The sequence below is a fragment of the Raphanus sativus genome, chromosome 6, assembly GCF_000801105.2.
Source record: "Raphanus sativus cultivar WK10039 chromosome 6, ASM80110v3, whole genome shotgun sequence".
NCBI lineage: Eukaryota > Viridiplantae > Streptophyta > Magnoliopsida > Brassicales > Brassicaceae > Raphanus > Raphanus sativus.
The window spans coordinates 47702583-47728739 of NC_079516.1; the positions used below are offsets into that span (position 1 = coordinate 47702583).

General features: G+C 34.3%; 5 protein-coding genes and 1 pseudogene across 5 annotated transcripts; 2 read left to right on the forward strand and 4 right to left on the reverse strand.

Annotated features, from left to right (window-relative positions):
- Positions 1-583: 583 nt before the first annotated feature.
- On the reverse strand, positions 584-6275 carry LOC108811286 (uncharacterized). Its single transcript, XM_056989882.1, is given in 7 exon segments — positions 584-1035; positions 1124-1262; positions 1264-1295; positions 1367-1496; positions 1576-1718; positions 2575-2598; positions 6087-6275. Coding segments are annotated over 7 exon segments (846 nt in total). The 5' UTR covers positions 6258-6275; the 3' UTR covers positions 584-828.
- On the reverse strand, positions 4478-6080 carry LOC130497039 (spermidine synthase 1-like; annotated as a pseudogene).
- Positions 6276-7571: 1296 nt separating the features above from the next.
- On the forward strand, positions 7572-11829 carry LOC108808715 (uncharacterized). The gene is made up of 9 exons (XM_056987419.1): positions 7572-7781; positions 10129-10200; positions 10311-10403; positions 10508-10550; positions 10910-11019; positions 11119-11214; positions 11292-11488; positions 11566-11635; positions 11734-11829. Exons 1-9 carry the CDS (start codon positions 7590-7592, stop codon positions 11827-11829), a joined length of 969 nt encoding a protein of 322 aa, XP_056843399.1. The 5' UTR covers positions 7572-7589.
- A 2409-nt stretch (positions 11830-14238) lies between these two features.
- Positions 14239-15643, forward strand: LOC108812841 (uncharacterized). Its single transcript, XM_018585215.2, has 3 exons — positions 14239-14566; positions 15007-15030; positions 15134-15643. Exons 1-3 carry the CDS (start codon positions 14386-14388, stop codon positions 15478-15480), a joined length of 552 nt encoding a protein of 183 aa, XP_018440717.2. The 5' UTR covers positions 14239-14385; the 3' UTR covers positions 15481-15643.
- Positions 15616-19381, reverse strand: LOC108812840 (condensin complex subunit 2). Its single transcript, XM_018585214.2, has 13 exons — positions 18977-19381; positions 18722-18826; positions 18523-18640; positions 18215-18279; positions 18079-18139; positions 17801-18001; positions 17423-17718; positions 17192-17336; positions 16841-17097; positions 16718-16748; positions 16365-16513; positions 16152-16262; positions 15616-15948 (listed from the first exon to the last, which is right to left on the reverse strand). The coding sequence occupies exons 1-13, from the start codon at positions 19247-19249 to the stop codon at positions 15742-15744; spliced, it is 2019 nt and encodes a 672-aa protein (XP_018440716.2). The 5' UTR covers positions 19250-19381; the 3' UTR covers positions 15616-15741.
- Positions 19382-19811: 430 nt separating this feature from the next.
- Positions 19812-21714, reverse strand: LOC108806608 (uncharacterized). The gene is made up of 6 exons (XM_018578764.2): positions 21483-21714; positions 21080-21249; positions 20674-20816; positions 20498-20572; positions 20308-20382; positions 19812-20215 (listed from the first exon to the last, which is right to left on the reverse strand). Exons 1-6 carry the CDS (start codon positions 21632-21634, stop codon positions 19997-19999), a joined length of 834 nt encoding a protein of 277 aa, XP_018434266.1. The 5' UTR covers positions 21635-21714; the 3' UTR covers positions 19812-19996.
- Positions 21715-26157: the final 4443 nt, after the last annotated feature.

Here is a 26157-nt window from a genome sequence, read left to right on the forward strand (position 1 = left end):
TATACTCTAAAGTTTCTCTATAATTTTAGTTTATTTTATGCTTTTTTGAATGGTAGAATTTCAGAACTGCAAAATGGAACTGATAAATAATTGCAAAATTTCGTAAAGAAAATAAATTCTCCAAAATAACAAAAATATTTATCATAATTTGATTAAAGGTTGGATACAGTTGATCTCGTTTGATTGAAGCAGCATGTGGTGTTTAGGCATGTTGACAGTGCTGCATCTTGCATAGATGTTTCTCTTAACAATAGCATATCTCTCCTCAACTAATATCATAAGGCGTGTCCATCCTCTATTCATATATTTAAACTCTTATTTCACATTCGCCGACAAAAGCAATTCACAAATCCATGCTGAAACACGTGCAAATTTAATTTATAAATTCTTCAGTGTATATTCAAATATATTCCGTACAATTTTTAATTGTATTTATAATTAAACATCAAATAAAGAAAGGAATGCAATCTGTTATCCTATCATTTTCGCATTCCCTGTTAATATCATAAGAGTAGTACAAATTGTCCTATAAGTAAATGGCATATTCCCTTGATCAAATTAAGATTCATAATTGAGTAACATATAAACAAGTAACAGACTTTATAGTAAATAAGCTTAATTTCACGTACACATCGATTTCAGTTCGAGTTTATGAAAGAAGCTTCCAACTTATTACATATACACACAAACCCCACAAGCAAGCAAACAAACAAACCACATTACATGATTCAGATGAAAGTCCTAAGAGCAATGTCCTTATTCAAGACTACATTGATCATCACACAATGTTTCCTGACTTGCATGAACACTATCTGAGAAAGGAAAGCTTCAAACCAAGTAACGTTTCATCCAAGAGTTGAAACGAGACCAAGCAAGCTCCACCGCAGCTTCGTCATCATCAGAATCTCCCAAACTCTTCCTTCTGCTCACTCCTTCCGGGCTCCTGTTCAAGAACGCGTGCCCGTTCCCCGAGTAAATGTGAACCTCGTGTGCTACTCCCGATGCTTTCAGCTTCTCTTCGAGATTCTTCGCTGCCTGCAAAAGGTTGTAAAAATCATTACATTCAATTCATGATGGGACCTCATGTATTCTTTTTGAGATGTGATGTAATGGTTATATATACCGTGACATCAGAGAAACCAACAATATGGTCAAGCTCTCCAAAATGGGCCTGAACAGGAGCCTTGGCATGTGCTGGATCCGCAAGCTCAGAGGAAGGAGTTCCATAGAATCCAACAACAGCATCAACCTCTGGAATCAAGTGCACCTCCCATACACATTCCAGTCACACCAACCTATCACCACATTTTAGAATTTTTATAATCCTTTGATATAATTTATGAATACTAAAGTAAACTTGCGGCACCTTTTTGGATCCATTAGATTTAAGCCAGTTAACAGAAGCGCTGATATCTTTGACGGCACCTGGCCAGTCAAGGCCATCCATTAAATGCTTTGCCTCTGCCGCATCAAGACCAACCTTTCCTCGATACAAGCTACACCGCGAAAAAAACGTTGTGAGCATATACTCAAATGGGCCATACTTTTGAAAAGCCATTGCAAAGAGACACTCACTCAGGTATAAGGGCTTTGAAACCAGGGTCAAGCTGTGAGATTTTAATAGCGTGGTTCTTTATCTCAACTTCAATACCCCACCATTCTTGAATCACAACAATCCCGGGCGCATCATCTTTACCAACCACATACGCATCGAACGTCTAAACCAATATATCACACAAAGAAAGAGATGAACGTTGTATAAGTTTCGTTGAGGAAAGAACACTACAAAAAAGGTTAGTTTACATCATTTATTCTTTTATATTATATTTGTATTAGTTGTAAATGATGTAAAATATTTTTGTATCATTGAAATAATGATTGAAAGTAAAATGATGATGCAAATAATTGATATCACTTTTATTAATAATTGCTGTAATAATATTGAACATTTGCATTAATTAAATAAGTGATGTCAAAACTTTGAATTATGACTTTTTATGTTCATAAGAAACACAAACACAACACCCAGAGCCGTGCTTTAGGTATATAAAAAGAGGCAATTACCCTAGGCCCTTTCTAAAATTGTTAAATTTAGGGCCCCTCATTTTCTTATTGTTTACTTTAATTAGTTAAATTAGTTATATTACTTAGTTTATTAGTTAAATAAATTACATTTAATTTTATAATTTAGTTAAATTTTATATGACATAGTAGTTTGTAAAAAAAAGTCTTTAAGACAATCTATTTATTTTTTTGTCTTATTTATTATAAACTCATTTATATACTAAGTTTATGTATTTACATTTTTGTTATCTTTTTCATATATGTTTTATAAAATATATTTACAACTAATTTTGTCTATTTATATTTGTGAATTAGCGATATAAATTTGGAAACAGATACATAGTTTTATTTGTCATGTTTGTAGATAAATATAAATAATAATAGTTACTATTTTATATTTATCTTATTTTATTTTTAGTATATATTTATTTTTTATAATGATAAATTATATATTTTATTTTATAAATAAAAAATTTAAATTTTAAGCCTAGATAAAACTATATTATTTGCCTCAAGCCTCCAAACTCCTTCGTACTGCCCTGACAACACCACATAAGGAGCAAATTAGGTGAGGAACTCATGCAGAGACAGGGAAAGAGAAGCTTAGAGCATCATTAACCATAGCACCCCTAATGGGGTGCTTAATCATTTTTTTAACAATAAATGTGTGTTAAGCAATTTGCTTAAGCAACACCTAATTAATAACCTCCAATGCAAGTATCTTATTTATGAGTTCTTAAAAAAAAAATTAAACATTGATTTATTTAAGATAAAATTTATTTATTTATTATATAAAACATATTAAAAGATAACATTTAAAACATAGATTTAAATAAAAACATAAAAACAAACATTAATAAATAAACGAGAATAATTTGAAATCTTGTCCCGAGATCAGTTGTTGTCTCCATCATGTCCAAATCTACGCCATATATTTTCTACCAAATCAGCTTTCAGTTGTTGATGCATTTGTCCATCACGAATTGTAGTTTCCATACGCATCATATCAGTGATCCTTGAAGGGGTATCTGTAGAAAACGTGAGATCGATATCTGAACTTCCAGTGTCTTCTCCTTGTTGGAACCCTGAAACATCATAATGAGTGTATACATCTTGTTCGTCTACTACTATCATATTATCCCGTTCATTTTCTACTATCATATTATGGAGTATGATACATGCTCTCATAATCTTTCCAACTTTGACTTTATCCCAAAAAAGTGCTGGATTTTTAACAATAGCAAAGCGAGCTTGCAAGACTCCAAAAGCACGCTCGACATCTTTTCGGACAGCTTCTTGACGTTTAGCAAATAAAACTGCTTGCGGACTTTGTGGTAGTGGAATAGATTGGATAAAAGTTGCCCATTTCGGATAAATACCATCGGTGAGATAATAAGCCAAATGATACTCTCTTCCATTGACGGAGTAAGTGACTTGCGGAGCTTGACCGTTAATTATGTCATCAAAAACAGGTGAACGATCAAGAACATTTATATCATTTAAGGTACCTGGAGGCCCAAAAAATGCATGCCATATCCAGAGATCATATGAAGCAACCGCCTCTAAAACGATAGTTGGTTTACTCGAACCTCGAGAATATTGCCCTTTCCAAGTGGTGGGACAATTCTTCCACTTCCAATGCATACAGTCGATGCTTCCTATCATCCCGGGAAATCCACGTATCTCTCCAATATAAAGTAGACGTTGAAGATCAGCCGGTGTTGGTCTTCTTAAGTACTCATCGCCGAACAATTGAATTATTCCTTCCACAAAATTCTCCAAACATGACCGACTTGTAGTTTCAGCGAGCCGAAGGTATTCGTCGACCGTATCAGCCGCACTACCATATGCCAATAAACGAATGGCTGCTGTACACTTTTGGAGTGTTGAGAGACCAGACCTTCCGAGACCATCTATCTTTTGACGAAAGAAGTCAACTTCGTTGGCAAGTCGATTCACAATGTGCGTGAATAATGGCATGTTCATTCTAAAACGTCGTCGGAACTGATTATCAGAATACGTTGGAGTTTCACTGAAATAATCATTCCATAAACGTACATTTCCTTCCTCCCGATTTCTTTCGATATAAGCTCGTTTTTTCCTTTTCTTCTTTCGTTCTTCTTGATCAGCACGGATGGTTAAATTCTCAAGGACTCGATCAAAGGCTTGATCAAATTTTTGATCAAACTTTTCATCAAATGCATCATCTAAAGTGTTTTGAGATGAAGAAGCCATATATATGGTGATTAAAGAGAGAAGACGAGTTATGAGTAAATGAGATTAAAAAGAAAACTTGAGATTAAATGAGTAAAGAACAAAGGTTGGTGTTTTGAGATAAGAGATGAGACGAGAGAATATGTTGGTTTGAGATTAAATGAGAAGCACGATGTATTTATAAAGAGAGAAGCATATAAGAGAGAATGAAACAAGTACATATCTGTGACACAAGCAAACAAGATTCATACAAGAGTCATAATACATGTCTGTGACACAAACAAACAAGAACATTGACAGAAGCATAAGCACTCTACAATCCGTGATACAAGCAAACAAGATAAAAGGAAACAAGTACAATCCGTGATAGAAACTAACAAAACACAACAGAAAATGGATGCTCCAACACCACACGCATGCTCCAACACCACACGTATGCTCCATTCTATTAATAAACCTTTCACAACCATAATCAAACATAAAGCAAGTCATTTATTATCCACAATTCAATTCTCTTCAACACATTAAAGAGACAATCAATTCTACTTATAACACGGGTTCAATTCATTTTCAAAAACAAAGCAACTCATTAAACTACCTAACTCAACCACGCGCAATCTTTTTATCAATTCAACATCACTTCTATTAGTTACAAACATCAATGCCAACTAACAAAAGTATTAACTAGTATTGCTCTAGTAAATGCTAGTATTAACATCAATGCCAACTAACTAAAGTATTAACATCACTTCTATTAGTTACAAACATCAATGAAGACATTTACCTATATTGCTCTAGTAAATGCCATCCAGTAAATGTCATCCTCTCCTTTCACGATCCTTCCTCAGCGTCCTTGATCCATGGAACTCAACAGACAAATACACAGGAAAAAAAAAAGAGTAATAGATCAAGGAATCAATTGAGACGAGAAGCTAATCTATCTATTCAACTCAGACAAGAACAACAATCAATTCATTTGAGACCACACAAGAGACAGAGACATTGACAAATTGAAACCTTCATATCTATTGATCCATAAATGGTAAGAACGTGTGACAGTGTACCTTTTTGGGTTAGGGATAGAGCACAAAGGAAGATGAGTGATCATCTCCTGATAATCACACTCGTCTCTCTCCGTGAGTTGGATGAATGGACGAAGATGAGTGATCATCTTCTTGAAACAAAACCTTCTCAACCTTCAAAGCGTTTGCCTCTCCTGCAATCATCAGATATAAAAAAAAAATCTCAGCTTTTAATCAAAAAAGAATCTCTTTTTTTAAAGATCAAACAAGGAGAGGAGGAATGGACCTGGCCACAATGGGACTCATCTCAGAGAACCATCCGGGAATCACAGAGGAGAAACAAGCAAGCTCCTTTGTCTGATCTCCGTTCTCTGTCTCCATGGAAGCGGCGGCGGCGTTATCGTCCTCTTCTCTCGGGCACTTCAGATCGGTGGTGGAGGCTTCTTTGGCATCCATGGCTGCTGCTGCTGCTCTGCTCGGCGAAGAAGAGGAGGAGAGATGAGAGAGAGGGGTTAGGGTTTTTGTAGGGGAGTTGTTTTGATGCGTAGTGAAGTGGAGAGGTTGAGAGAAACACAGAATCGTTGAGGGAGAGAAAGAAAGAACCGGAGATGTCGAGGAAGAGAAAGAGACAAAGCTTTGCATTATTTGACACGTGTCCACGAAGCAACGCGTTTTGGTGCGCTTAATTAAGCAGCGTGGCTTAGCTTATGGCATTATTTTCTTTTTTTTTTAAATCACAAAATCATTAAGCGTCTCCCTAAGCTACCGCGTTAATCATGCTCTTACAGTGTCATCTCTCTGGATTTGTATTTTCTTGAAAGCGGAACCGGCCATTGATCGGACTGATAAGCGAGAAAACGCAGGAACCGAGGATCTAGAGAGCGCAGAAGAAGACTTGCCGAGTGAAGAAGATAAGAATATGGAAGATGAAAATGATGACACGAGTGCTCCTATCATTTGTCAAATAAAACTACTTTTGTTTTGCTACGAAACGATGTTTTCATAGTCACCCCAAAAAAGGACTGAAACGCCACCGTAACAATTTCCATGAATATGGGCCTAAGGTGATTTTACAAATATGAGCACCGTAACACGAGTGCTCCTATCCATCAAGAAGTTCTTTTTCTTGGGTCAAATCCATCAAGAAATTATTTTCTTGGTTCCATCCTTAGCAACGCTTTGTGAATTGGATTTCTCAACTTTGTGAATGTGACTTGGACTACCGACATTTTCAAAGGAACACTATTTTCTCCTCTATAATTTATTATATTTTATAGTAATTCTATAATAGAGAAATTAATATAATATATAATATTTTATATAAAATGAAAGATGAAAACTAGAAATTTAAGTTAAGCCATAAAATTAAAAATAAAACTAATAATAGAAAAATTAATAATATCCAAAATTTAGTTACTTTTATTCTTAAAGGTTAAAATAAAATTTGTTGTTTTTTAATTTTAGAAATTTTTAAGTTTTATTTGAAAACTATTATTAAATGAGTATATTTTGGTTTTTAAAATGAGCACAATTTTGAAAGTAAGTATATTAAAATGAGAAAATTAATTATTTTGAGTATTAAACTGGGTAGCAAAAAATTTTGAGTATTAAAAGCATAACAAAATTCAGTTAGAACATTTTAATGGAATTTTCCCAAATTAAGTATTTTCCTGGTCAGAATGCATATTAAAGTTTAGTCATAAAAAAGAAAGCAAAAAGTAATTTATATCCAACCAAAAAAGTAATTGATATATTTCCAATTTTTTCCATGTAATAACTTTCTTTGGATGTATTATTATTATTTACCTTTTGCATTTATTATTTAGTTACACATTTTATGATTTAACGACAAAAGTTTAGTGAAGGGTGTGCTTGTCAATTACTCCCTCTGTTTTTTAAAGATGTATGTTTTAGGAATTTTTTTTGTTTTAAAAAGATGTATTTTTCATATTTTCAATGTAATTTTTGTCAACTAATTATGAATAATTGTGAATCTCAAAAACATTAATTGTATTTCTTGAAATTTTATTGGTTTCGAAATATAGGAAATATAAAATAACAAAAAACTATACACTAATAAGTAAATTTTAATATGTTTTATTAAAAAGTGTGAAAATCTCAAAACATGTATTATTTAAAAACAGAGGGAGTATAATTTTGAAACCATGCTTACCGCTTAGTCTCTATATAAATTCTTACACTCATCAACTACAACAATATTCAGACCTGAATTAAAACATAAAAAAGTCGGCCAGAGAGAACATTCTTTCGGCCAATCACTGTCGAAAAATGGCAAATCTACCAGATTCTCTGTATGAGGATTACAGTAGACACAAGTTGACTTGGCCCTCCGGTTCTGCCTTTGCTCCAACCACCACTATCGTACCTTTACCGGACATGGGCACAATTATCCAGTGGATCAATGATCTTCACAATGAGATTCCATTTATCTCTGATTTCGCGCTCCAAAACCTCGTCTCTGTAAGTGCAAAAAAAAAGAAAAAAAACTCTTCCACCTCTTACTCTCTACTTTGTTTAGATGATTTTAGTTTATAATTGTGTATATATGCAGAGTCGTGCCTAATATGTTTCAAAAAAGGCATTTGTCATAGGGCCCTAAAAATATATAAGTTTTTAGGGCCCCATAAATCACCAAAACATAGTACATAATATAGTTTTAGAGTTAAAAGTCTTCCAACTTCCAATGATGTTGAACAAGTTCGAATCTCTTATGTGTTCTTTTGTAAATTTGTTGAACAAAAACTTATATAGAAAACGAAATGTTTCGGTAAGTAAATGTGGTGTTGTTTCCTGTATCGTTTTTGTTTATTGGAACTATCAATCTTTTTATTATCTATTGGTATTTTTTTCTCTTTTGTTAGTTTTTGAACATGTTTGACTGTTTATTAATGTTTTGTATGATTATAAACTATATTAACAATATTATGTGTTTTATTGATCTACACTAAAAAGGACCCAATTTTAGACTCTGCCTTAGGTTTCTACATGCCTTCGCACGGCACTGTATATATGTTTGTTCTCTATCTAATTACGTTGGTTGAGCATGCTTCCTGTTTTTTTTTTTGATGGACTGATTAGTGTTCAGCAAAGGACTCTTTTCTGATTGCGGAAGATCTTGAGATTTCCTTTGTTTCTTGCTGCATAGATTAACCATTTTATCCCAACGTTATCCTTTTTCCTTTGTGATCCCATAAGAAAATGATTGAAACTTTGTTACCAATGCAGTTTCAAAATCTTACTTTCACCTCAACATGTGACGTTTTTTGTAGTAATCTTGGTTGCTTGACATGTAAGGAACATTGAGTTGTCAAACTCCATTTTGTTCGGCATTTTCTGCAGGTTTACAACTTTAAGATATAATTGTGAAATGTCACAAACGTATATATTATTAGGTGATGAATATTGATAATGTTTTGGAATATTAAACGCTTAGAGCATTAAAAAATGTTATCACTCAGATTCTACAAGTAAAAAAATTAAAGCATATTTGAATTTTATCAAGCATAGTTTAGAGCATCCATAATAGTAAAATAAACAGAAACCCAAATGAGTTTCTCAAAGAAAAAAAATAGTATTTTAATATAGTTTAATTTTACAGATTTTCGTCAAAAAAATAAAATAAACAGATTATTTTTATTTTTAAAATAAATTAATATAAATGTATAATGTGGCTTATGAGTTTCAAATAATTTTTTTGTAGAGTTATCAAAAAGAAATTCTCATTTCCAGTCTCCTTCTTTCCTACTTTTACATTTCTTTTTATTATTTGAAGATTGAATTTTTTTATGAGAAACCTCTATTGTGAGTGTTTTTAGGTTGTTACTGAAAGTCTCTTTTAGAATAATTTGTGTAGAATAAATACAAATATTGGTTTTACCAATTTATGGTAGCGACCCAATTAAAATGGAAATAGTTGATTTGGTGTAGAGTAAATGTTTTTGTCTTTTAAAGGTTTTAGAGTAAAGTTTATATGTGTTAAAAAATAATAATCTGATCCTCTGAAATATCTGAATCCGGATCCGGATAGTAAATTTTTCAATCCATCAAAACCAAATTCGAATTCAAATATCTTGAATTCCAGGTCTCGATATTCAGATCTTTTTTTTATATATTAAAATTTTAGTTTTATTAATAACTATATTTGATATATTAATAGTTATACATAAAATTAGTTTTATAATATTTTATTTTATTTTAAAATATTATATACATGTATAATTATAAATATTGTATATATATATATATATAATTTACGCATTTTTTAGAATTTTAGCATTTTTAAAAATATTTATTATTATTTTAATTTCTTTACGAATTATAGATCTAGATATATGCGATTAGTACAATATCTAGACGGATATTCGAAAACCACGAAAATAGATCTATATATTAAATTTACGGATCCAACGGTTCCAAATCCAGATATTCCAAATATCTTGGATATTAGTATCCGTCACAACCCTACACTTTCCAATAGAATAAACTGAAATGCACTTTTTTCTTTTATTGATCATTTCACCCACTTTGCCATTTTTAGTACTTGTAATTACTATATTTCTATCAATCACACCTTTAATATTTTAATACCAATTATATTTCTCAAATAAGAAAAAAAGAGAGGATACATGTTAAAAATATTGACACGTACTTAGAAAATTTCATCTGATACTTGCCATTATATCAATGATTTATTCGTTTTTATATTTAAATTTTAATTATACTATCATAAAATGTAGTATAAACAAAATATGGTGTACCAATAAAGATGCTCATATACTACCACTGTCTCTTTTTTCACCCGTTGCAGCATAGGAATACTTATGAGATCTTGCCGCTGCTGTTATGGAAATCTCCTTGTACAGTGACCACGATGTTGCAGGTTCAGTACCAAGTACTTTGGTTTTGTAGTTGACTAATACCGATATGTTTGCAGATCTTACTTAAGTAATCTTTGTGATACTCACTTTGAGTTTGATTCAATCTCTGTAGGAGATCGTGAAAATCTACCCACACATCTTAACTCCAGTACACTCTCAGGACGGGAAGCCACCTCGAGCTTACAACATTCTGCTTTTGTTCCAGGTTTTGTTTGGCTCACACTTTTCTTCTTTCTTCATTTAAGAACCACATCTTTGATAACAGCTTATAATTGGCTCTATAATATTATCATTTTTTGCCTATTGTAGTGCATAGCTCATTACCCGGAGACAAGAGGCTACTTTCTTAAGGGTTTGTCTTTCTCCTATTACATACCATTTTCTCTTTGCGTTTGCTACGAGTGTAACTGTTAATTAGTAAAAGAAATAGATAGGATAAAATGAATAATTTTTAATGGAATTTAATGGAATAAAATTAATATTTCACTTATAAAATATTTTTTATAATGTTTTGTTTCTAATTTGGAATGATGTGAAATGCTATGAAACTTTTTCAATTTTTATATTAACTAGCAAACATTATAAAAATGTAAAGGGATCAAGCATTCATAAAAATTGTATACCATCAAAAGTGCAGTCCAGTTGTACCTTACATCATCTTATATCATGTTAAATCGTATCTGAAATTCCATATTATGTTGGTTGTTGTAGCTGAGATGCCACACTATTTATTTCCTTTGATGGACATTGATCTCGCTGATAAGCCTCTCGAATGCCTAAGGCTTGGTGCATTGGGTGTCCTTGCTCATATGTTGAAGGCGGTACCAAACACATTCTATAGCATATCCTCTCTTCCTCTTTCAAAACATGTCACAAAAAAAAAATCTTAAATTACTTTGAACATCTCACGTCTCTTACAGCCTATAGACGTAGCTGCTGTTCGTTTCCTTATGGACAACGGTGCTTTACGTCATTGCACCAAAGCTATCGAGATTGGCTCTACAGAGTCAAAGACAGTAAGTTTACGTTATACTGATTCTTAAACTATAGATAAAAGAAGAAAGAAAGCGTTTCGAACTAATACTTCTTTCAGGTTTCTGTGTTCATATTGAACAAGATTCTTTCAACTGATGAAGGGCTTCAGTACTGCTGCGTCTTGGCTGATCGTTTTTTCCTCATAGATGGTCTCTTAAAAAAGCTGCTTGTGTATCTTTCTTCCATGACCAATCCTTCTCCCAGCTTGTTCAATCTTATTGCTGGTTGCTACGCCAAGCTCTCCCGGAACTCCAGGTTTTGTGCCTACACCTTCTGATCATTTCAAGTTCTTATGATCAAGCAAACGACTTCGTTTTTCTCGTATGCATCAGGGCTCGTGAAGGACTATGGCGTTTCCCTCCTGTCATGCTTCTCAATGGGACCTTCGCCAGTGTACTTGCTGTATGATTGAAACTCTTTGTTGAGCTCTGTATGGCTTTGGTTAATGCAGTAATAGTCAAGATTCAGTGTTTTTGTGTGTGTGTTTTTTTTTTACGCAGGAGGACCCAGACGCTGTTAACTACCGTAAGCAGCTAATTCGGAACATGCAAAGCAAAGCTATGAAGAGCAGAAAACACAGTTTTACTACAGCGTGACGCTAAGTAATAACTAAGAAACAATTATGTTGTTGTTCTGATTTAATCTGTTCTTCAGTTTTTTTTTCCGGCTTTGTTTACCTCTATTTTGGGATACATTTGAACCCTTTTTCTATCTACCTTATATTTTAAGGATTTGCTTAATTTGCAACTTATACTTTGCTCATATGATGATTATTATAATCACTATATTTACCTTCAGGAACAAAATAGGAATAGGTTGTTTAGTTACAAAGGCACAAAGCTTCATGTTCTCTTTAGTATTTTTGTTACCTTTTTGAGGAAGGGGAATAAGCATTTGTGGTGTTAAGTTCTTCATAGTTGGTTCAGCCACACTAGGAATCATAGGAAAGAGAACTGAACGTAAGAGACCATGGAAATCAATGGTCCCGGACACATTTGTCCACCTCTTGGCAGAGAGTCTACACATGGAACTAGCAAAGGTTCTAAAAGTATCTCTAACTTCAATTTTGTTATCCATTTTAAAATAAAGTTTAGAATAAATATGTTTTTAGTGGTCCTTTATTTCTCACATTATATATAATAGAATAAGATATATATTTATTATTTTCGTTTTATTTTTCACTCTAAAATAATATATCATTATAATAATTTGATTCTATTATAAAGTTATTTTATTTTAAATAAAATAAATAAAAATGAACCATTACGATGATCTAATAAAATCACTCAACCTATCAAGCTAGGCTTTCATAGGCCATGTTCCTCAGTCTTTGCCCAGCCTTACTTCTCTTGAGTCACTAGATATATCAAAAAACCAACAGAGAGTTTGGATTGGATTTGGCCAATTCAAATGTGAAATACAGCAAGAGACACAAATTGATTTCTTAAGATTCCTTCTAATTGATTTATTTATTTACTCATTTTTTTATTAAAAATGACAAAACACAGGTGAAAACTATAATCTAAGCTCTGTTATCCGATTTGAGATCTACTTCGGTTCACTAAGAAAATAGATATCCATGATATCCTGATCTGGATTTTGATGTAAAATTTTAGGTCTGATATTGAATTCATTATATTTTAAAAATATATAAATTAAATTTTAAATATACAGGTCAATTCTCTTAAATCAGTGTTATTAAATCTGGACCGAACCGGCGGTCGGACCAGGTTCAACCATGAACCGGACACAAATGCGGGTTGGGTTAATGCCAGAACCCAACTATAATTGAACCGGTTAAAAATCCCTATCAAACCGTTAAAAACCCGTGAACCGGCGATCCAACGAACCGGCTAAACCTTGGTTCTTGTACTAAACCAAAAATTTATTAATAAAACAATTAAAATTTCCTTTTTAAAATAAAAATAGGATTCAGATTAATAAGGTGAAGCCATCTCATATTTTTCTCTTGAGTCTTTGACATTTATGCAAGACTGCAACTCACAAGGTATCTACTTCTCAAGGTATTGTTTTTGTTTCGAAGATTTTAAGAATTGAAAACTTAGATTTGAAGAATTCAATCATGGTATAATTTTTAATTTTATTTGTTAGTATAAATTTTTAACTAATGTGTCTATAATTTTTGTAAAGGTGATGAAAGATTTGGAGTGACAAAGACCCGGAGAATAAAATTTAAATATGTTTTTTCTATTGATTTGAGATTTGGACTATTACATCGTTCTATTGCTTTTATTACATTTTTAGTTTGTTACTTTTTAAAAATTTCTAAACATTATGGTTATTGAAATATTTTATTTGATATGATCTTTATCTTTGTAAAAATATACATATTCAAAATATCATTAAATTTAGTTTAGTCTAATCAAACCCGGATCGAACCGGATCGAACCTTGTCGAACCACATTGACCCATGATCCAAAAAAAATCCGGTTTGCTTGTCGGTCCGGTTTTAACAACACTGTCTTAAATAGATTATTTTTATGTTTTTATCATAAAAATAGCACACAAGAAAAAACTTATCAAAATGTTTTATTTAAAATGGACAAAAGACCTATATACCCTAAATATATAAATATAAATAAATAAATAAAAATTATTTAGAAAATAAAATAAGAAAATAAATTTTTATAGTTTCGATATATGTTTTCAAATTCGATTTTTATTAAAAAAAACTGATTTTCTTTTTCAATTTTTTTTTCGAAACTTTTTTTTGAAACTATTTTTTTAAAAAAATATATTTTTAAACTTTTAGTATTTATTTTCAATTTTATACAATTTTAAATTCTAAACTCAAAACTCTACTCTTTAATTCTAAATTCTAAAGTCTGGATTAGTTAACTTAATTGGTGTAAATGTAAATTTACCTCATGAAACATTTTGGTTATTTTGATCTTTGGAGTTACACTTGTGACAAAAATATTTAGGGCTAGTATATCCTACGCAATTTCTTAAATATATATGTATAATATATTATATAAAAACACGTTAATGCATTTCACCGGTAAATAAACACCACCGACAGAACCCGAGTGGGCGATATAGACAATCAGAGTCTCCAATCCAGTTCTGTCTCCACTGAAAGAGCTGAATCCATCTCGAAACACAAAATCTTTTCGCAAGATCTACCCGGTATGGCGAAGCACACGGCGGCTTTGAAAGTTGGACTGACTTTGCTTGCTCTGAGCATGATCGGTTACATACTCGGCCCGCCTCTCTACTGGCACCTCACCGAGGCACTTGTCGCTTCCGCCTCTTCTTGCTCCCCTTGCGTCTGCGACTGCTCCTCCGTGCCTCTTCTCACCATCCCCAAAGGTGTTATATAAAACACACACACTCTCAAGTCTCGTTTTTTTTAATTGGATCTTGCTAGATCGGCTGTAAAGTTTACTCATTTATGGCTTTTAGCTACCAGATCTCATGCTTCAGCTTGATTAGGGATATGGAGATATACTACAATGATTTATTATGTAGATCTACAAGTATTGTGTGTATCTTGAGATTTTTGCTAAGTGTTGTTTCTCAGATTATCTGTTTTGATGAAGTAAAGAATTATCAGTTTAGGATCTCTAAGGCTACTATAGTTTGGATCATTAGGATCTGAAAGTTGGAAGGTTATTGTTCTTCTTTAAACAAACTAATTCACCTAGTTTGAGTCTTTGAGAATTGACTTGTGTTTTTACCGTGTCTACCTTCCATTGAATGGTACATAACTAACATTTAATCATTTTTTACCTTTTTATTTGTTTCTGCAGGACTCAGCAATGGATCTTTTGGAGGTGAGTCTCTTATGTGCTCATCATCAGCATTAGATTCCATATAATTGTCTATGTTTGTAGTTAAATGATCCGGTTATGAATATCGTTGGCCTTTGACGTGCAGATTGTGCAAAGCATGACTCAGAGGTGAACGAAGACACAGAGAAGAACTACGCTGAGCTATTAACAGAGGAACTGAAGCAACGCGAAGCAGCATCCATGGAGAAACACAAACGAGTAGACACAGGTCTGTTAGAGGCCAAGAAGATCACATCCTCTTTCCAGAAGGAGGCGGATAAGTGCAACTCCGGTATGGAGACTTGTGAAGAAGCAAGAGAGAAGTCGGAGAAGGCACTTGTGGAGCAGAAGAAGCTGACTTCTATTTGGGAACTCAGAGCTCGTCAAAAAGGGTGGAAAGAAGGAGCCACCAAGTCATCTGTTAAATCCAAAAGCAGTGTCCAGGCTTCTTAGAGGCACACTCTTTAAGTTGTTTTTATATTACACGAAAGAATGTATTTTATGGATTTTGATTTATAATATTGTCTTGTAGTTTTCTGATGGAACAGATATTGAATGAAACAGTGTACCAAAACAACAATGTATTAATGGATTTTGAACAAATTTTTATTACAAATCAAGTCAGTACATTGTACCACAAACATAAAACTTAGTAGGCCTAGCGGCATAAAACAGTTGGCTTCTCTTCTTCTTTGGTCTCGCTTCACTTTTCTTTCATGCAAGGTTTATTGTTAGATCCCCCAAGTCTTGAGAGCCAACGAGGCTGAGATTGTGCTCGTTCGCCAAGTGCAGCAAGCAGATGAAACATAGATGTGGTGAGATGTCTTGGGTTGTCCCAGCCGCTTTGCAATCATCTGGAAAGCTTGCCAATAGCTCTTTGAAAGATCTACTTTCAGGTGCTTCTTGTTGGTGTTCGTCGTCCTGCATTAGGACAAAAAAGACAATGAAGAAAAAGTTATACCCAAGCTTGTTGAATCAGTTAGGGCATGAAACTATAAGAAAAAAGAGTATAACATGGCTGGTGTGAACTACAAATGTGTTTCACAGAGGTCATCAGAGAGCTAAGCAGAGTAATTTCAGGATAATATAAACAGAAAGCAGGAACTCTGTTTATTTTAGTTAACCTGAATTGGTGGTTGAGGAGATTCCTGAAGACACTCCCATAGAGTTTCCTTCAGCACTTGCACATCAACTTGTTTTGAAGCTTTATCATATTGGACCTCAATTTTGTTGACCTAAAGAAGGAATTGTGCAGGACAATTACGACAATGTTTCATTGCTAACCATAGTGATCTATATATGTAACGCATTAACCATAAGCAGATCGATACTCGTACCTGGCGTGGCTGAGAGATTAGTGAATTTGTTGTATCCTCTGCATCACTTTGATCATTTCCATTATCAAACGGACCATCATCATAGACATTGTCATTTCCCCAAGATTCACCATGTTCATAATCATCATCATACTGCTGCCTTGTTTCACCTGGAATATGCACATAACAAAACAATTGGAACCTAGATTTCTTCTCAAAATCTCAAAAAAAAAAAAAAATAGCTGATAATTATTGAAACAATTTCTTTGTAAAGGCAGTTTTATATCGGTAAAGACATCAAAGACGCTGGTATGTGCCTCATAAACCGCTAAGGAGACCACCAGTGATGTTTATATAAAAGACTGGAAGTTTACCTGAGCATTTTCTTCTTCTCCTCCCGATGCACTGTTACCGTTCAGAATAACATTAGTCGATATGACACAAGAGATAAACAAAACGAGAGAACAGTGATTGGGACAGTGTTTAGCAAGCCATACCATCACATTCGGTAGTAGAAATAGCTTCACTAGATTCTCAGGTTGATAATGGCAATCCTCTGGAAGCTTTGTTTGACAAGGAACTCTACTTGCTGGGAGAAGTAAAGACTTTGGGTTTTTCGGAGGGGCAAATATATCAGGAATTTCTTCCTCCAAAGCTTTTGTAAAATCTAGCTCAGGCTCCGCTTGCTTCTTTTTCCTGGTTTTCTTCGCTGGTGGAGAAGATCCATTTTCGGAAGTAGGGGGAACATCTGGACCTGTTTAAGTGTCCAGAGAATGTAAACCCTCAGAGAAACTATATATCCAAGAGGACTTATCGTATAGCTGAAAACTGGAGATATAAGCGCGTACCTTTTGTTTTCTTATACTTCCAGTGATCAGGACCTGCCCAAGAATTTTGTTTAGATGTAATTCCCAATGACAAGAAGAGATAGTCGTCAACATTCTCAAATCTTTCATCTGAATCGAGGTCTTGCAGTGAGGCTGGTTCAACTTCCTGCAATGTGAAAACGTTAGCATCAGTTTTTTGCGTTACCAAAGGCAAAGAAAACGAGTGAATATAAGAAGAGTCATGGTAGGAACCTCGGGAAAATTTGAGTATGCTGGTTCAGCATCATTGAGGCCAAAGTTTTCCTCAGCAGCACCAGACTGACCCTCGTAATTAAAAGAATCTCCAAAGTTATCGTATCCATCATCATCATCGGCATAGCTAGCTTCATTACCATGTGATATATCAAATGACTCGGTGGTCTTCTGACCACAAGAAAACGTATCAGATGGTCTTTGATTTTCTTCATCAAATTGATTGATTATATCCCGAAGAGATGGAACAATCTCATCCTTTTGCCGCATGTTAAGCACCATTTTCTCCACACATTCTACAAATTTAACCACGACATTAGAGAAAGGTTAGTGCAACAAAACATGTACAGCGAGGCATATCAGCCAACAAAGCCAGACCTTTAGCAAAGGATAGATCAATTGTTTCTGATTTGTCATGCTGATTTGCAGAAGAAACAAGCTTTCCAGGGATTTCTTGTGAATCAAATAGAACTTGACACCCTCCATAAACTCCTAAATTGTTTAGCAGGAGACCCTTTGCGCCACCTTCATCAAACTGTGCCGAAGTCTGATGATAAAGGGGATCCACAGCGAATGCCACTGAAAGACATACAAAACGTTATCAGACGGAACTTACTCTTCATGGAGGACAAAGGGAGGTAAGTTCACTAAATTACCGTCGAACTTCTTCACGTTAAGAGCATCAAAGGATGGTTCCAGTGTTGATAAAGGCGAGAGCTGCAGGTATGATGAACTCATCAGTAAGTAGTATCATCTACCGTATCGAATACTAAGATATCTGTATGAACTAACCTTTTTCTCTGCCTGTTTCTTTTGGTTAGTTGCAGTTACTACAGAACCAGCAGCATCTTCGTTGTCTAGATGAAGAAATGTCAGAAAAAAAAAACATTAAGACTAAAAGTTTACTTGCAGTAAGTACCTTCTTTAGAAACTAGAGCTAAAGAAAATCGGAAAGTAATGCATTTTGCATAGCCAATAGTCTTAGTTCTTCAAAAACCCCTTTTGATAATCTATCTTCACTTGTTCAGTGATTTTCAAATTCTCATATTAGGAGTGAAACAATAAAGAAACATATTGAGTAAGCTATGGAAGGAACTAACCAAGGGTGTCATCTTGGCCAGCTCGAGTAATTCCACCCAAGACCTTGTATGCCTCTGAATGAACCGAGTCAACCCTCATTGAGTAAATCTTAACTCCAGCTTCAAGAGTGCAGCTTGCCTGCCATGCAAATACACATTCTTAAAAAAAATTGTTTTGTTTTTTTTTTGAAAATGGAACTCCTAAAGCCGAAAGCTTTACCTTTTGAAAATTAGTTTCAGCATTATTCTCATCTTCTTCAACTTTAATAATCTCACAAAGATGGTCGATCAAATTCAACTCCCACGTATTCTTCTGATTGATTTTCTGTTTTAACACACAAAAAGAAAAAACCACATAACATAATGAGAATCAATCCTCCACCAACAGAGACTATACAGACAGAACGACTACTTAGCATATGACCCAAAAGAGACCAAATTCGAAGAGAAGAAACCTTTAGCCTCGGGTACTTACGTTCTCACTGGCTAATTTGATACAGTTCTGAAACAATTCGAGAATCTGCTGTTTGTCAAAGCACGGATCTGATTCCTTCTCAAGCTGAGGCCCACGACCGAAAACGATAGATCTGCGACGGCTAGCGGCGACTCTAGCAGCGCGAGCTTGTTCACGTTCAAGCCTGTCGTTGTTGGATCCCAAGAAGAAGGGACTTGTGGGAGCCTGGATCCGAGTCGTCGCCGTCGTCGAAGTTGGCCTTTGCTTAGGGTTTGGAGTGAAGGTTTCCTCCATGGCTGAAGTTCCCGGTAAATAGAAATGAAAAAGTTCTTCACCGGGCAAGAGATCTCACGACGAAAAATCTCCGTTGGGTTTGCGCGGAGCTATGTGTGTGTCTTCAAAGTGATTTGGGGGATTAGGGATTGTGATTTTCCCTCCGCTTTGGCGTTTTGAATTCCAGTGAATGTGTAATATTACATTATTACCCCCGTCATATATCGCTGTCTTTTATCTTCTTACGTCATCAGGAGCCGAAATATCGTCACCAACAAATTTCAAATTTACTCAAGCTCCGGTTTTTTTTTACTGATTGATTCGGTTTAAGTGTATGGTTATGAGTTAACCGATATCTATACTATTAAAGTAAAATACCTACTAGAATTTTGCCCTATCTTTTCAAGTTATTTACCAAAGAATGCCATTTCCTTTTTTTAAAACAATTTATCTATTAAATTGCTTCTAATGCAAAAAACAAAAGGAAATTCATAACACAGAACTTGGTTCGGTTTTCTATGACTGATTGGGTTTGGTTAAAACGTGATTATGAGTTAGCCGACATCTATTAAAATACTTCCAATGCTGAAACAAATGACGATTTATAACAGAGAACTTCAACATACTCCCAAGATAGTTAATACATCTGCTGAAATCAGCTTCAAAGATCCATGTCATAACATATATTAGTACACTCTCTTGGGATAAACAGTGATAAAGAGTACTGTGTTCAAACGGTTTTGATTCTAGCATATCCTAGTTTCACTTTCACATGTAACCTCCAGAAGGTGGTGGTGGAGGTGGGGGATAGGCCCCACTACCATTAGTCATCATCGGGGGTGGTGGTGGTGGCAGTGAACCAGATGGAGGAGGTGGTGGCGGTTGAGCTTGTGGCGGTGGAGGTGGTGGAGGCAGAAGGCCATTTGATTCAAGAGTGGACTGAGGCTTGAATGGTTCTGGTTTGTTCGGCTTGAAATACACCTGCAACTGTTTATCACAAGTTGTTGTTGTCATTACTTTCGATTTAATCAAAACAAAAAACAAGCTACGTGGGGCTATTGTGATCAGAAGGCACTTACAGTAAACATCTTTGAGTCTGGATCCCAGTGAGAGAAAAACTTTGGAGTTGACTTGTCTATCTCTGTGCTTGGAACCTGAATTCAATCCAAGACATTACAAATCGATATATCAGTGATCATAATGAATGTAAATCCATCATCAAGCAATTTGAGGATTCCAGAATGAAACAAATAAAGAAAACAAGCATACCTTGAAGGCTATGGTTTCATATGGTTCAGCTGCAAACAGAAGGTACTGATATTTCTTGTCGTAAGGTTGAACTTTCTGCACACATAACAAAAAAAAAAGGAAGAGAATCATTAACCAGAATGAGAATGCTTGTGAAGGTCTTATGAGAAACATAACAAAGTACTTGTAGCACCTACCTGCTCGAATGAAGACATGACACGATGTTTAGGCTTTATGTTGTCCTCTATTTCAGGATACTCAATCTGGAACAGAAGAGATCTTTGCTTCAGCTCAGGGTCGTACTGCTTTGTAACGCGGTAACCTGGTCTACCGATTTTAACTGCAAGAACATACACAAGAATTAATCAACCAGACCTTTTAAAAGCGAAAATTAACTAAAACCTATGTACCAAGTAACTGTAACGATATCAAAGATAAACACTCTTGCAAATTATATAAGCCCTAATAAGATAAATATAACTTGTAAAACCTATGTACCCAGTAACAGTAACTATAGAGCAGAGATAGACACTCCTGCGAGTACATAATCCCCAATAAGATAACATCTAGACAATGACATCCCGAAGAGAAACAGCTTGTTACCTGTTCTGCGAACAGAGACAGTGCGCTTGTGAGGCTGTGGCTGAGTAGGAGCTTCTGATGCCTCACGAGCAGCTCTCTTAGCCAAGTTGGTCTGATGCCTCTTACCTTGGGTATGCGCCAAGTAGTTTCCTTCGTTGTTGTGCAGCGTTAGACACAGTTTGCACTCATAGCTTCACATCATCAAAAACACACACACCAAAAAACAATGTTAAATCCCTAAATTCACAGAAATAAATTTTAAAATAAAAAACCCTAATTGGAGATTTTTTCAGGCTATGCATACACCAAATAGGAACATGAATCTCGATGAACTGCATGAGTAAAAAAAATAGCACCAATCATCCTCCCAGCAACAGTAGATTCTGTTTATTAGAGTCTATTATATAGAAAACACACTACATACCTTCCGAGATGATTTCGCATGAAATAGGGATCTTTGGCAATGTCTATGGTTTCGAGAGCGAGACGACGGAGACGCTCACGGCGATCTATGGCCTCGTTCTGGCTCGAGGCGGCGCCTCCGCCTCCTGGCTTCGATCCCCATTCTCTGTCCATAGCTTACTGATCAATCCTCTCTATCGCTCGCTCTTCGATTTGAGCCCTCAAGAAGAATACTCTGAAAATTTGGGATGGGTCGAGATTTGGTTGACGGCTAGGCGGTTTATCAGGGCCTCGACTGTGGGTTGGGTTTCCGACCGGTTTAAGGCCTTTATATGTCGGCCCGCAACTGTAATTAAGATAAAACTGAGAATATATTTATGTTCTTGACTTCTTATTTCTTGAATAAAATCCGTTGTAGAAATCTATTAAGAACAAATAATAATTAGTAGATGAAAAATATTTTTTTAGAAATTCTCCATTTCAGGATTTTTTAAGGAGTATCTATTGATAAAAAAACGTCAATCTCATTTGAAAAACTCCAAAAATTGTTTAGTTAAAATTTAAAACAATATATTTTAAGAAAACTTGTTTAAAGTTTCTAGTGATGAGTATGCTCTTGGAGAATTCCCAGTGGAGAGCTCTTAGACTATAATATCTCAAAAAAACTAAGATAGAACAAGTAGTAAGTATTCAAATGTTGAGATATTCATCTAATAGAATTTCAAAGTATCTCATTTGAATACTTTTCAATAGGCATCTCAACATTTAAAATACTCCATTCATTTATTTTATCTTAAATTTTATAAAAAGCTATAAGTTGATCTTACATTCATTAAAAACAATATAAATATATATATATATGAGGGTCCAATTTCCAAATTTATTATTAGTATTAAAATTAGTACAGATTTGCCATAGCTTCTTTCAGTCTCAGTTTCTCAATTCTAGATTTAGTTGATCAGTTCTTTCAATTGGGTGATGGTCAGTTTATTTAGAGTTGCCACCACAATGCGGTTTGTCCATATAAACTAGTCTCTAGGTATTTACTTGGGCCAGCTATATATGGTTTGTGGCTCTATTTGATCCCGTCTAATCATGTAGGGTAGCAGTATAATGAGTTTTATCCTGCTTCCACTCCGCACAGAAAAATAAAGCAAAACGTTTGTCTCTCATCTCTCTTTCTACTCATACCCTCTTGCTCTTTGTGTTGTATTTTGGTCAAACTTCATGTCGCATTATTAGCTTTAGTTTCACTTATATTTGGGGGTTCGAAACCTAATTAGTGAACTGGTGAATACTGCACTAACTTTTTGAAGATTTATGTTTAAAAACTTTTGTAAATGACAAGATTTTATGAAGTGGACCATCCATGTTCGCACATGAATATATAATGCAACAAAATACAACACCATATGCAAGTTTGTGCATCAATTAAACTCTCATAGTCGTTGCAACCATCATTCTTCAAAAAGTTTTTTTTCTCTTTCATTTCCTCATAAGAAGCAGAAGATATATACTAAACCAAATAAAAAATGATTAAACTCTTACGTATTTGCATCTTTGTTCTTCTCTTCGCTCTCGTTTCTGTTTTCTTTAAAGCCCCCAGAATTCATGCCGCTGGACGAAGCTTTTCCTCCGGACCCTCAAAAAGAGAGGTAGGGTTCTTCAGCTCTTGTGCCACAAATGTAATCGGTTCCGGAGAATTCAAGCCGGAGAAGAGGAAGATTCCTACGGGATCAAACCCTTTGCATAACAAGCGATGAAAAGGGTTTACTGCTCCCTCTCCATTTTTAAACTGGAGATATATGCCATATATTTATATATATACTTAGACTATGTAAATATACTCCCATATTACATGGTCTATGAGTTTTGAAATATATATCTAAGTTTGGGGTATGCATATTTGATATTTCAGATCGATTGGAAGTGATCATATGATGTTTTATGTATGTAGATATACCTATAGTTTGTATGCTAGCAAAAAAGATGATTCCATATATGGTAAATAACATAATAAGCTGTTTTGTTTAATCTCGTACCATACTATCATTAACCGATATATTAAATATCTTAGTAAAAATAAAAACAGATATATTAAATATCAAGTGCATGTGTTCAAAAAAAAAAAATTAATATCAAGTGCAGCAATCTATATTATGTTTTGCAATATGATTTTTCTTTCCTTATTTTTTTGTCGGCGGGAGTATATTTTACGGTTTAAGGACTATTAAAAATTTAAAACTCATTTTGAAAATACACAAACTTCGATGGATGTAAAAGGCCTGATAGACTCGTACCTGTATCCAGAGGCAATGTCCTAGCAAGTTAGAAATTAATCTCTTCTATGCGGTCACACGTCCGTACGTAACAATAAAATTTCAAATAGTTAGCCGGTCATTAGTATATAGACATATAAAGGGTGGGCAAAACCAAAATGTATTATATGATATTGGTGCTTAATTATTATTGAAGCAAAAGAAGAAGAAAAAGATAGTCGTCATTTGTTGGTTGATGTTGAAAATAATTATGGTTTAATGATTCGTTTTGTGGACCTGTGGTTGATGCAGAAAATGATTACATAAGATTTACCACCTCAAATTAAGTTGCAGGAACTCGAGAGTTGTCGAAGATAACTGACCATATATTTGTAGCTAATTAGCTTGTGTTTTTAACTTTTAAGTTATAACCTAGAGATACGTTTTCCTAAGATAGAATGAAGAAATATGAGTATATATGACTAAAAATTTATTTTTAGTGTTTTGCGCATGCGCATTTGCTTATATGGTGCAATAAGAAAAAAATCAACTTTAATCAACGAAATTATTATGCAGTTGAAAATGGAAAAAGGGTATAGTTGTTTTCTTGATACCAATTGTAGCACAAGACATTCTAATCCCAAAAAGGGTAACTTGATGTACGAATATTACAAAAAGAGTATATTGTAATGTTACTTTCATATAAGTGATGACACTTCAAAGATCAATCATGTCTGAAAGAGGTGTTGCTATAAGAAAAACATTAAACTGATCAATTTTTTTCTCAAAAAAATATATTTAAATTGATAAAATTTAACGTAATATCAAAAATAGAAAACATCATAAGATTTAAATGTTCAGAAATATGCAGAAATTTTACAAAACAATATAATTTCTTTTTTGAAATTTTAATGATTTGTGTTTGTGGTTTGATAGTGAAAAATAATTCTATAAGTTTGAATACTCACTTGCTGAAATTCGAGCTTAATTTGTCTCTAAAAACTTTGATTGGTTCGGATCAAAATGTGAATTTTTAAACTTTTATTGAAAATTTATTTAGCCTGTTTGTTCAACTTTAATGTGATTAGTGTTATATTACTAGAATTTCTCTGTTCAGAGAACAAAGCCTTTGGTGTTAATGTGAAGATGATATCGAAGGAGTTTCTAGAGCCCTGTGACCAAATTTAAGGACTGAGATGTTGATCTTGTGATTATATATATGCATGAAGAACTTAGAGAAGGCAGACATTTTATGAAGCTTTTGAAGATAGATATGATGAAAGCTGAAAACTGAAGGCTCAAAAGCTAGTGAACATGAGGGTATCCCTCTTAAGAACAATAATCACAACTCGTAATCGAGGCCAGCTCCAAATTTTCAGGCCTTTAGACGTCTCTTATCCACTGGAACTTTGTCTTCCGTATATGTGGAAGTTCTTCCAAAGATGGCCTGCGCATTGGGTTGAAGCTTACGTGGAGAAGCTCGCTGATGAAGCCAGGGGAAACACGGGGGTGTTGCTTCGCAGACATTGCTTCGCAGACATTGCTCTTTGAAACAGCCATGACGCAATGTGAGACGTTACAGGGCAAAACTGATAAAACAAAAAATAACATCTGGGTACTTACCGCGAACGGTATTGTTTCAAGGCCTATAGTGTATGATTGATTCGAATGTAGAGTTTTGAGTTTAGAGCCCCCATGAAAGCTTGCACTTGTATTTGTGTTGTTGTAGCGTTATGGATTCGAATGTAGAGTTTTGAGTTTAGAGCCCCCATAAAAAAAATACACAAAACAATTTGTCTTTCTTCAGAAATTTGTGTAACGCTTACATAAGTGAACAGAGCATAAATCTTTGAGATAGGGATGAAGAAATCAAAAGGAAACTCAAAGTGGGTCTTTTTTTTGAAGAGAATGTTGCATCTTTATTTGAACTAAACAACTTTTGAAAAACAGAGCAGCTGCTTCAGAGCATTTTAGAGAGAGTGCGAGAGTTGAAGAATCATAAGGAAACTCATGACCATGAAGACATTGAATGATTTTACCTGTATTAATATAACTTTTATATAAGTAACAAAAAGTATTTTGAAATTATTTTTAGTCATAGTAACCTTAACAAACACACAAACAAAAAGAGAATAATCTTATGAATTGATGTGGGGTTTAATTAGCTTCTAACAGCAATGTGTATGGTTCAAATTTGATTTAGAAGATTTAGACGAAATTACCCTTGCGGTGAAGAAAAAAGAAACTGAGAGAAGTTGCTTGTATCCTAAGCTACTAAATTTCCTTTTCTTAGTTACCGTGTACAGAAGCCACTCGCTAGATATATATCAACTCTCTCTCATCTACTCTCTTTCCTTATTACGATCTTACAAATCACACTCAAAGCCCTAAGCTCTTCTCGTTACCTGAAACATCTTTTCCTTAATTCGATCACACGAA